This window comes from Apaloderma vittatum, unplaced genomic scaffold, assembly GCF_000703405.1.
Source record: "Apaloderma vittatum isolate BGI_N311 unplaced genomic scaffold, ASM70340v1 scaffold11858, whole genome shotgun sequence".
Lineage (NCBI taxonomy): Eukaryota > Metazoa > Chordata > Aves > Trogoniformes > Trogonidae > Apaloderma > Apaloderma vittatum.
Genome location: NW_009732451.1, coordinates 17,271 through 29,936, shown reverse-complemented (window position 1 = coordinate 29,936; position 12,666 = coordinate 17,271). Strand labels below are relative to the sequence as shown.

Sequence of the window (12,666 nt, the reverse complement as noted above, 5' to 3'; positions counted from 1 at the left end):
ACTTTGAATACACCAGAGCAAAACATAGTAGATACAGGGTAAGCCTATTGTGTCTAACTCTATATAAATCCTGACCTGGGTCACATCTTCTATTTTCAGACCAAGCCTGCTGTAGAGGTGATACTGTTGATCTTATCATCATGTTGATAAAAACTTCAATGTTGAGAAATGTGCCTGGAGGGCTATGATAAGTAGAAAAATAGCTATTGCAGTAGAATCCATTTAAAAAAAAATATATTTTCTCTCCAGATCGTTTAAATAAGATGAGAGTGATATTCCTTATGAGAAGAAGAAAAAACACCTTGTGCAGTTTGCCTTCTAGGGGTTCCGGATTTGGTCTCTGACTGCAAATGGGAAGGACCTTGTGGGCTGGAAGGGACCTCAGGACGCTCTGAGTCCAGCTCCCCACTCAAAGCAGAGTTGTTAGTGAATTCAGACTAGGTTGCTCCTGCCACTGTCTGGCTGGGCTCAAGAGCAGAGGTTCCGCAACTTTTCTGGGCAGCCAATTCCACTGTTTAAATAGTCCTTACAGTAGCATCCCCCCTGGTGTATCAAGTCAAAAGTTCTCCTGATTCCATTAACGGCCACCGTTGCTCATTGTCCTGGGTGCACCTCAGTAAAGAGCCTGACTCTGTCTTCTTAGCAGCCCTCCCTATGGGTACTGACAGGCGGCTTTGTGGTCCCCCCAAACCATCTCTCCTCCAAGCTGAATAGGCCCCATTTCCTCAGCCTCTCATAGAATAACAGAATCATGGAGGTTGGAAAAGACCTCTAAGATCAAGTCCAACCATCAACCCAACACTACCATGACCACTAAACCGTGTCCCAAAGTGCCACATCTACATGGTTTTTTAACACTTCCAGGGATGGCAGCTCTACCACTTCCCTGCACAGCCTGCTCCAGTGCTTCACCACTCTTTCAGTGAAGAAATTTTTCCTAATATCCAATCGAAACCTCCTCCGCACCTGCCCTGGTGAGACCTTCACAGGGCAAGTGGTCCAGCTCCCCTGACTGTCTCAATGGCCCTTCTCTGAACTTGTGCCAGTTTTTCACTATTTTTCTTGTATTGTGGGCCCAAAACTGGATGCATTACCCAGCTTGTGTTAGACCACATCTTGAAGGGGATAACCACTTCACCTGATCTGCTAGCTTGGCTCTTGTTGCTGTTGGCCATCTTTGGTGCCAGGATGTGCTGCTGGCTCATGCTGAGCTTGCTGCCCTGAGGTCCTTCTTGGCAGAGCTGCTTCCTGGGCAGCCTGTCTCATAGCCAGGGGCTCTTCCTTCTCACAAGCAAAGCTTAGCATTTGTCCTTTCTGAACCACATAAGGCTCCTCTTGGCACATTCCTCCCTCCAGCCTAAGGCCCTCTGACCAGCAGCCCTTCCCTCAAGGGTGCTGAATGCAGCTCTGGGTTGGGTATGATCTGAGGGTTCAAGTGCATGCAGGCCACTGATAAAAGCATTAAGCAAGGCGCTCCGCTTATAACTGGCCTATAGGTAGATACATACTGTTAACCACTGGCCTTTGAATCTGATGATCCAGCCAGTTTTTCACACAGCTAACTATCGGTCTAGACTGTAACATCCCAACTTGGCTATGCTAGGATGCTGTAGGAGGAAGTGTCAAAAGCCTTGCTAAAGTCAAGATAGACAACATCCAATGCTCTCTCTCAATCATAGATCCAGTCATGCTATCATTTGGGGCAACCAGGTTGGTTGGACATGATTTAACTTGGGTAAGTCCATGTTGATTGGTCCCAGTCACCTTCTTCACCTGCACATGCTCGGAAGCAGTTTCTGAGAGGATTTGATCAGTGGCTTTCTCAGAAAGCAGAGTGAGGCTAACCAGTCAAGATCCATGGATTGTTACTGCTCTTTTTAATTACAGATGTAATGTTTACCTTTCTTCAGTCATAGGAAGCTTCTATTATTCTCCACAACCTTTCAGATATGACAGGGATGGTAAATAACAGCCTTGCAGTGACATTGTCTTGTTCCCTCTGCATCTTCAGGCTTGTATGGGTTGAGATTTCTGAAGACCTCCATGACTTGATCCTCTTTCACTACTGGTAGTTCCTCCTATCCCCCAAAATAGCTGTTTTGGGATGCAGAGGCCTGGGAGATGGCATGTCCAGAAACTCAACTTTGTTTCCCTAACATTTTGTTTTATTTTATTTTTTTTTATTTTATTTCACATACTATCTACCACACTTAGCCTGAGATGGGTCCTCTTCAAGTGTTTGATGAGATGCATTCAAAATGGTTAACGAGAACGATATTCCTAGAATATGCTACCTTTCATTTACCCTCTTTAAAAAAGGAGGAGTGTGTAACATAGCTGTCTGGAGGAACTGGTTTTGCCTTGTGCTAGTTTACTTGATTGTCTGTGTCTGATGGTTGTGGATGTTTTCAAGGAGGAACTCATCCTTACCACGTAATTAGATAATTAGTTTCTCTCTTTGATAAGCAGTGCTGCAGCTGGCAGCATACACTGTCCCTAATAATGGACATAATAGATGAGGAAAATCAGCTAAATTAAGTTTTGTATGAACTAGATACCCAGGCAAGTGCACTTAATTCCACAGGCAATTATTTCTATATATAGAAATATTTGGTCTCGGTGGATGTACTCTTGACCTTAGCAAGTACTCAGCAGAGAGAATGGAAAAAGTTGGTAGCATATGTTTATAGAAAAAAGGTGGAAACCAAGTAAAAAATGCTTAACTAGCAGGAGAATTAATTAGCGTGATTATGATTGGGCAGAGATATGGATAACTTTGTGCTGTTTTACACCACTTTAGTCTTTGTGCAATTTCCAAAAAAGTCCTGTCTATGCCCAAGTTGCATGGCAGCATTTCTGCCTTTTCCTGGTATGAAGTCCCCCTGTGGTCCTGTCTTCTACTCCGTACACCGATTTTATTTGCGCGGTGCCCTAGAAGTCATGCTGTGACTTTTGTGTTGCTTTCACATTGCCCAAGAGCTCATGCCCTTCTCTTTGTGCTGCTGCGGAAGGGCCACGGTGCCGCTCTTCAGCCTCTGAACCTTGGGTCTTTTAGGTAACCTGTAGGTGATGCCTATTTCACAGCCTGGATTTGGATTCCGACATGTGTGGAGAATTTCTCCATTAAAAACCTTCTTGAAATTGATACCCAAAACAGAGGGAGTAGACTACATTTTAATATAGTTAAAAGATTTACCTCCTGCTTGCTTACGCTTTTCATTTCCCAGGAGTGTTTTAGTATAATCATTTTTCCTTCCCAAGGTGTCTTAACAACTGTCTCTTTTCCAGGGAAAATGTGAACGAAGTGAAATAGCATAATGGGAAAATATTACTCAACATAATGGTATAAAGAAGGCAGAAAATAAAAGGGGAACTGGGACGCTTTGCTGACAGCCAGATAAATCTTGGAAAAATTATATAGATGGATCACTTAATTTCTAAGATTATTTTATTACACTATTTTGGAAAGATTTTTTTAAAATAGGCTTCTCTTAGGATATGACTGCTTTGATGCATGTCTTAATAACACAGTCTCAACAGAAATTGTCCTTAATTCTTCTCAAGAAAATGCAATATGTGAAATACTAGGATCAGTAAAAGTTTCTATTTTTTTTTCAACATGGGGCAGGAGAGGGTCTCTGCCATTGGTGTATTTGGGTGGATAAGGCTGAGGAGGCAGACTGAGCACAAGAGTCATCAAAGTCGGCGTTCTCTGCACTGGAGAGTTTTCCCTGAGCTGTGTAGTGGGATGCAGCTCCTGGCTGTCTGTTGGACCCCTGTGATTTCAGATGGCAAAGCCACTGCACTTACCCTGGTTACATTTAGCAGCATTGCCTGAATGAAGGTTTGCTGTGGTTGTGAAGCATCATGTGGCTGGTTTATTTCTCTGTAAACATGAAAAGAGTGTTTTTAGTATAGATGTATATTCCCCACTTGGGCTAAATTTTCCCCAATGTCTTTCTTGAAACGTTTTTGATATAAAAAGGGCTTAAGATTGTAGTGTTTTTTCATGCATTCCAGTAGATATTTTTTTAATAGCTGAGTGACTATAGGATGAAATGTTATTAATTTTTTATTCACGGCCTTGAAAAAATCATAGGCATAGCAGCTCCTTGTTGCTGATTTATACTTCAGCAGCTGCAAAAATGTCTTATACAATAGCAGTATATTACAGTATAAAGTTGTGCCTCTGTAGGGCGTTGTACCAGTTCTGAATTGCCCCTTCTCGATTGTAGGGCTTTAGTCCCCTAACTACTGCTTGCGTCTGGGAAGGAAGCTTACCCATTATAACTGGCTGGTTTTCAATGACTGAACAAGCTGCCCCAAGTGTACTGTCATTTAGGAGCAATCACAGCCTTGCAATTTTCAGGCACCCATTTATTTAACAACCTTGTTTGTGATGAAAGGCTCACCTATGATTGGAGAGAATTGCTATTTAAACCTTGGTTACCTTAGCCAAATCTGGTGCACGCCCAGCCGTTTCTCTTTAGTCTCTGTATTGCCTGTAACCTTAGCGTGTGGGTGCCCCAAATGCAAAAGAGGTGATGTAAAAGACATCCTCTGCAAATGATAGAGCCAGACTGTACCTCCCAGCTTAATATCAGTCTGCATCAGTAGGTCTAAAGGTAAACAGGCAATGGGGCAAGGAAACCACTGAGGAATACCTACGCAAGTGAAATGTGAAATAAACTTGTGCTTAAACAGAAAAAAAATACATTATGAGTGGGATTTGTTTTGGTTTTTTTTTAATCTGACGAATGATGATGAAGGTTGGTGTGCTACCAAAGGGCAAGGTTCAAGCATTTCAGCATCTTCTGCTGAGGGTGAGTGGAAAGGAGGAAAGTGAGAAATAAAATCATCAGAATCACTTTGTGGCAGGCATCTAAATAGTTGTTAGCACTCTTGGTCTTACTAATGCTGATACTATGAAAAGGAGAGACAGGCTGATGTTTAAAACTCCAGATAAGGATGTACTTCCTAGATGAGGCTTCATAATCAAAGCAGAGAGTTTCTGTCTTGGGATACAACCTTCCATGTGGTAAATGCTCAGTTGTAAATGTATGAAGCTATTGATTTTCTGATGCCTTGCCAGCAGCTCATATGTTGAATATTTAATGTAACCCAAATACTTGTTTCCTAGAAATTCTGGGAGATTGAAAAAACAAAACCAAAACCAACAAACATGGTCTCTAGAATTTACAATTGAACCAGTTGTATACTGGACAAACTAAAGAGGAATGTGTGAAATGCCTGTCTGTGGAACAGGGAGGGATCCTCTCGAGCAGGCAGTTTGCACTGATTGAGATGAACTTGGATGGGTGAAGTTGCAGATGGACCATTTTCACCCTTTGTGAGTGATGAGTATGGTGGTTTTCATCTTGTTATCTGCTGATGTGTGTATATCTGTGAACTGCTTTGAAGAGGTCTATGAAAGACGTTTTAAGAAAAGCAAGCACATTTATGTTACAAAGCTGTTCACATATGTTGTTTTTAAGGCAGTCCATGCTCATAATTGAATTTTTATAGCAGTTGTTAAGATTAGTAAAGCAAAACTTACTGGGCTTTGGACTACTAAAGTTAAACTTGCAAGGTCCTGGATTTTTCTGCAATCATAGGAGAGCTTTTCTACATGAACTAGTAAATAAACCAAAACAGCCCAAAGTTAATTACAGCAGAAGCTCAGATCAGGGTTGGATCTCTTGGTAATTAAAGTTGTTAGGAATTCTGTTGTTTACTTTGACACATATGAGATTTAAATCTTCTTTTCCTGCAGATTTTAATTAAATTGAGCAAATTTGGTTGTATTGCTGCTTCCCCTAGCAAAAACTTCAGTGCCTGTAATTTATGCTTTCGCTTAAAATAATTGCAACTTAACTATGTTAAGCAATATCCTTTACTGTAAATATGTGTTACATTGCATGAAAACTTACAGCATGAAGTAAACAGCAGTCATAGCTGTCAGTTGGTGAAATGCTGCTTCACTGCAAGTATGGGGAAGAAGCTACAGGCTGCCTAGAAGGCCACACTTTATCACTGGTGTGAAAGGCATGGGGAACTTCCTGAAACAGCAGCGAAACTGGTTTCAAAGGATGAAAGGATTTGGGGAGACAAGAAGTGTGACTGTCTTAAGTCCTAAAGGTGCAGAAAGTCTTGTTTGAAAACGCCAAAACTGCTGGATAAAGACGTGTCTGCTTCATGCTGCCATGCCTTCACAGATGGCTGTGCTTTATTAATGAGGTTTATAGAGAGCAATGGTTTGCAGGGCCTCACCTTGTCATCGTACAGCTGCCAGTTCTAGGAGGTTGTGTTGTGCCGCTGCTTGAGGAAGTTTGTCTTTGCTCAGGTGAGCTGTGGAAAAAACTTACCTGAGCTGCGGCAGCTGTGAGGCTGCTGCTCTGGGGCAGAGTGAAATGGATTTCACGTCCTACACTAATGAAAATCTCCCCTTCCTCCAGCCCTCTAGAAAAATTAAGCTGTACGTGATTTTCAGGAAGAAAACTGAAAGGAGAAATGCACAGAATGCCGCTGTGCAGCACCCTTAGCAGGATTGTTGTAGTTGTGTTAGATAGTAGGTAGGACTGTGCTTCTTCTGGACTTGAACCTCATCATCTGCATGTTCCAGCGCAGGTTCATCACATCTGTTTCCACATTAAACAAGGATCTGTTCAATGTGCTATTGTGTTTGCCCCTTTGTGAGCATGGTAACCAGCTGTGAGGTGTTTTTCTCATGCTCAACTTTAAGGCCATTTCCAGCTGTTCAGGCAGTCTCGTATAGGTCAGTGATGAAACTACTTTAATGTTAAAAATGAAACGAAACCAACAAGCTCAACTCCAGGTGTGATTTTCCTGGGCTAATGGATGTCACAGCTTATAACTGGAGCATTGCATTCAGAAAGGAACAAAGAGAGCAGATTTTATAACTGTGATGATGCATCATGCTTCCAGCTGCAGCAGAGCAATCTCCATCTGCCTTCAAGCTCTGTTTGCGGAGCTGTCACCCAGCCTTTGCTGCCTCTCTTGCCTCCCTGCTCCAGTATTCATTCTTCTCCCTTCTGATTTTGTTCACCTTTTTTGTCCCACCCTCCCATTTCTCAGTCTCTTTGCCTCTGGAACTCTCGGAATCGCAGCTCACAGGGTGCTGATTAACCTCTTTATGTTATCTCAGATTCAGTAGCAGGGGTTGGAACTCCACCAGGCATTGGAGAATCATAGAATCATTTAGGTTGGAAAAGACCTTTAAAAAGTCCAACCATTAATCTAGCACCGCCAACTTCACCACTGAACTCTGTCACAAAGCACCATAAGTACACGTCTTTTATATACCACCAGGTTCGAAGAGGAATTGTCTAAAGCTTTTTATTCTGTCAGCAGAAGAATTGCAGGGCTGGATGTCAGAGGACTACGGTTCCTTTCTGACATCAAATATGTGAAAAAAATGCATATAAATTAACAGTGCTGTAGGTTATCTAATACAAGGGTATTTCTTATTGCTCCAGAACAGAGACTGTGTATGCCACTGAGATATTTTGGGCTGAGTATATACCGTCTAAAATTAATTCAGTTTATGACCTCTGTTGATCCTGACTCAGTGCCAGCTATATTTGAGTTGGTATCAGCAATATTGATGCCATATTTACCAAGAGCAGAATGACAAGATGAGGTGATTGCAGTGCTTTTAGGTAGCAATAGTGTAAGCAGCAAGTGTAGGTGCAGGCTCAGCATTTCACTGCTCATCATCAGTGTTCTGCTGCTGCTTAAACGTTTTTGGTTTGGGTTTTTTTTTTGCTGTGGGGGTGGTTCTCAGGTGTTAGACAGTTTTATGCTCCAAGAGAGTTACTCCTGTCAGCTGTGTATCAGAAGGTAAAAACTGCTTGGGCAGGGATAAGTCTTCTGAGTAAAATTAAAATGGTTTAACTTGATGATTTAATAAATCTAGTAATAAGAGAAATAGTGAGAGAAGACTCGCAAACTAAAAATAAAAAATACTCAACTTGAGAAAAATATAGAGTGTTTTAAGGTTTATTTCCTTGTATTGAGCTCAAGGGGGGGTGATATCCAAGCAGCAGAAAACATGACTAGTTAATGACAAACAGTACTTAAGTTCAAAGGCCAGAATAACTAATCAGCAAATACCATGTCTGGAAATTTTTTCTTTTCTTTTTTTTTTATTTGTAGCTGTTATCTCTGTTTATCATTTTGAGACACATAATAAATCAAGGTGATTGTTAATGATATATATTGTGTCCTGGTCTGAACTGGACAAAGTGCTCGCTGACCTTCAAGGCTGCCATGTTTTCACTCCAAAGATAAATTTGCCTGTTTCCTTGCATACATATTATGAGTACTATAGAAAAGACTTGAAGCTCATAAGAAATACGAAATGCTGAATGAAAACCAAATAGACGAAACACGATTGTTTAATGCAGGCTTCTAAAATGAAAGTTAAGCTGGTTTGCAGGTTAAAGCTCTCCTCTTCTGACCTTGCTGTTAGAAAAACCAAATGTTCAGTGTGTTTGTGTAATGGTGTGCTATGAAAACCATGTCTGTAGATTCCAATTTTTTAAGCTACATTGTGCTCTGAGTCAGATCAACAAGAGTTTTATTTTAGCTGAGACTGAATTGAAAGCACTTGGGAAATAGCAGGTACCTAATGCAGAAGTCCTCTGCAGGCCTCTACAACAATTGTGTTACGTTCCTGGAAAACCACTCGCAGATACTACATTCTCTGTATTCTCTAGGGTTTTAAGAATTAGTAGATTCTCTTCGTCTCCAAACAAAGCCAACAGAACTAATGAGTGTAACAGCTGTGTCTGTAACCACCCATTCTGCTTTTTATTTGACTTTAGAAGAGGCCTTACAAACACCAAGTCCAAAGACAATGTAAGCAGGGTGTTAAGTTGATATTTCAGTGACTCGAATAGAGTGCAGCATTGTAATGTCCGTGCTTATACGTGCTTCAGCCCTCAAGATATACCCATTTCTCTCAGTCTGTTGGACCAAAACAGTATCTTTAGCTTAGTAATGTGAGGAATTTTCCCCCCCTCATTAAGTTGAAAAAACACCTAAGGTTATCGGCTTCAGAAGTCATGCTTTTGTTGAATAACATACCTGTTCAGAACTGACTGAATAAGAGAGGTGAAATTTTGATGGGCATGATCAAAGGTAATTTAGGGACAAGTTTTACCAATGAAATTCTGCTGTTTGATTTTGTTGGAATTGGATTTTACCTTAATGGTTTTAACTCACCCTCCTACAACGACTCCCCCCAAGCAATTTGTAGGACTCAGGCTGCGGTGTAGGTACATAATTCGTAGAACGTTTGGCAAGAGAGAGCTGTGAATAAATGCAGTAAAAGATGAGGAAATCTGGACTGTAAAATCCACCTGGATTATGATGAACTCTTCACAGGCACTTTCGGCTCTCTGAAAGTGACATATAACAATCATGTTCAATATTTTAACTCTTGTTATTTAACATGAGTTTAATGGAAGAATGAGGCCCACACCAGAGACAGAGGGTACATTGGACCAGGAAGGGTCATGCTTTTCCATTTGTAATTCTAATTATTAAGCACATTTCATGTTGTCCATGAGTAGGAAGCCAGTTAAACAAAAGAGGCAGCAGTACTAAAAGGGCACACGGAGGAGGTAGTTGGAGCAGTGCCTTCTGCGTCTGGGAGAGATCTCTAGCTCTTCTGTGATGGGTGAAATTCTTTCAAACACTTAATCACCCTGTGAGATGCTTTAAAAGTCAGGAGAGTTTGGGGAGGGAGGAGGTGGTGTTGAGTAATCAAAGCTGTCAGCTGGAAAGACATGGGTACCCCTGAAAGGAGGGAGAGATTCAATGAAAAGAACAGATTTGGTTTTCTTTTTCAAGGATAGCCAGTAAGTGTTTAGATACAGTGTTTCATAAAGCTCAACTGTACAAGGACTGAATGCCATGCAGATTTAGGACAGGCAAGATCTCATTAAACTAGCACCATTCATATTTATGTGGAGTTAGGAGAAAGCTGAGAATTTTCTCTTTCTTAGTTGTAAGGTGCTCAGTAAGATAACACTTTTAAAAAAAAAATACATGGAGAACATCATTCCAGTGTACTTCATCTGTTCTTAATAGCCGTATTTTGTGTATTTTTTAAAAAGTGAAAATCTTTTTTCATAGGCAGGGTACAAGGGAGAAGATTCAAAGCACACAGGAGATGGTTGTTTTCTGGTGAAGTTTCACAGATGTAATTTTTATGCAAGCTAAATTGTTCTATTACTTCGATGTGTTGTTACTACATAACAAAAATTGAATTCACTGTTTCCTCGTATGTTTCAGGTCGGCAAATCCCACCCTTAGATCCTCATGAAAATGGTAACAATGGAGCAATCAAACTTGGAAAGCCGACTTCACAGACGGGTAGGCGATGCTGCTGACCCAACGTGATCTTTGCAGATTTACTTGAAAAACAGCACCATTTGCTTTTTTCACTGAGAAAGGACTTCATAATCTCAGTGACGTGGTTCCTTATCTTGAAAGCAGTAATTTCAATACTTCCCATGAGCAATAACGCAAGGACCAGAAGCAGAAAGCTTTACTTCAAAGGGATTTTGCGAAACCTAGTTGGAAAATCCTCTCTAATATCCTGTCAAAATTACAATGTCAAAGTACTCCGATTCTGTGTTTAAACCAATGACTGTGGGTTTTTCAATAAAAGGATCCTTTTATATATAAAATTTAGATTTGCTGTAAAAACTTCTCTTCTTACATTGCAGAATGGACTTGGCATGTTTTTAGAGAGTTCTCTCTAATAATAGAATGATAAAAAAACCCCTAAAACCTGAATTTTGGCTTACATTTTCTCTGCCATCTTTCTAGCTGGACTCTGCTTCAGTTTTTTTCTAAATCTGTAGTTTCATCTTGTACTTTCAGTAAACAGCAGCAAGAAATGGACTGAATTTCCTAACTAGGAAAAGGAAAAAAAAGGATCCGAAGTATGAATGAGTGCAGTTTTTACAGGCTGGAAGTCAAAATCTGTGTCAGGATGTGCTGTGTATGTGAAAGAAGGAGTTATCGTGAAGCAAACTGGTGGACCCTGTGCAGTTCCAGTCTGCTCCAGAAAGAAGGGAAGATGCAGCCACTGTGCTTTGCCTGAATCGATTCCCTTTCCAGAGTGTGGGCTTCATTAATAACTGGAATTGTAAAAAGGATGTAAATGCCAGCTTAATCTCCACTACCTACTAGATTTCCTCCAGATCTGTGCCCAAGACCAAAGTTGTCACTTCTCAAAGATGCCACTTCCTTGGTTTCTAAAAGAGGGTGCCACAGTGCCCTGCTCTTCGTGATCTCCCTGCCGTGCTCCAAGAAGCCTTCAAGTTGAAAGAATGATATTTGTGTACAAAAACAGCTTAAGAGAGCACAGTTTACTTTGGGATTAAAGCCTGGAATCTAATAAAACAAACCAGAATGTTTCTTTACAAATGCTATTCTGTGAATTTGTGGAGTAGTTTCCTGACTCATGTGGGGATATGGTATGGAAGACCCATCTTAGAAGCTTGATGCACTTGAAAATACAGTGTAGGAAAAAAAAATATCCAGTAGGTCGTTATGAACTACAAGTAATGTAAAACCATATGCGTTCTCCACTTCCATCTTCTATGAATGTATGTGACTGAGATGATAAAATCCAAATTTATCTTCTTCATCCATTTCATTGGAAATCTGAACTAGGATAAGAAATGCAGCTTCAAAACCAAAGCCCAGACTGCATTCCACAACATTAATTTGTTCTTTTACGAGGAATATTAACCTCATTGCACATTTGTTGGAGGAACTTAGGAAAAGCAATCAAAAGGGGAAAAAAAATTTCTACAATAAATCATGAACAAGCAGGTTAGACCTGGTTTTCTATGTTTATATGTGAAAAACAGAATTTATTCCTTGGTTGTGAGATTCCTTTGATAAAATGGCACTAATTATTAGGGCTTGAAACAGAGCCAGATGAAATCAATGGACATGTTTCTTTGTCTTCAAAGGGCTTGAAGTAATTATAGGTGGGAAACTTCCCACTGTATTTTATCTAAGAATCTAAACTGCGTTGTTTTTTCACATATATCTGTTTCTCAGATATTTGGGAGTCCTTTGGAAGCACTCATATTTGAAAATACGCCTTTGAATAACACACAGATTCAGACAGACAGCTACCATGAGAGGTTATTTTTGGGTAAACTTTCATTTGACACCTGTGCTGATACATGATGCATGTTGCTGCTTCATTATGGCAACTCTTATAGACAATCAGTGGGGGGTTTTAAGTGAAAATTCAGCAGTAATCATTGTGGACAGTTGGGGAGGGAGACAGGCTCCTTTAGGGAACTTTTCATCCCGTCCTAGTACAAGCAAGTCTGCCAGGTTGCTTGGCTCTTTCACCTGACTGTGGAGGCAGAGGTTAACCTGGCCTTCAGCCCTAAAGAAATATCAAGCTTATAATCAGATTCATGTAACTTATGGGATCTATGATTAATGCTGTAGAAGATCCGGTTCTTCCTAAATAAAACCCAGTAAAAGGCTAGGCCTGTTACCAAGAAAACAAGGTGAGATCAAACACATATTTTTTAAGGTGTCAAATTTTAGTTCAACAAATAAGATATATGTAATTGATTTAATAATTCTTTGTGGCATATT

General features: G+C 40.5%; 1 protein-coding gene across 1 annotated transcript in view; it reads left to right on the top strand.

Moving 5' to 3' along the window:
- RAB31 (RAB31, member RAS oncogene family) overlaps positions 1-10,418 on the top strand; it is a gene marked incomplete at its 5' end in the record, with an annotated part of 33,459 nt that extends 23,041 nt beyond the window's left edge. Inside the window, one exon of the mRNA XM_009875537.1 lies at positions 10,321-10,418. Coding sequence (XP_009873839.1) covers positions 10,321-10,418 — 98 coding nt within the window. The remainder of the gene's footprint in view (positions 1-10,320) is intronic.
- Positions 10,419-12,666: the final 2,248 nt, after the last annotated feature.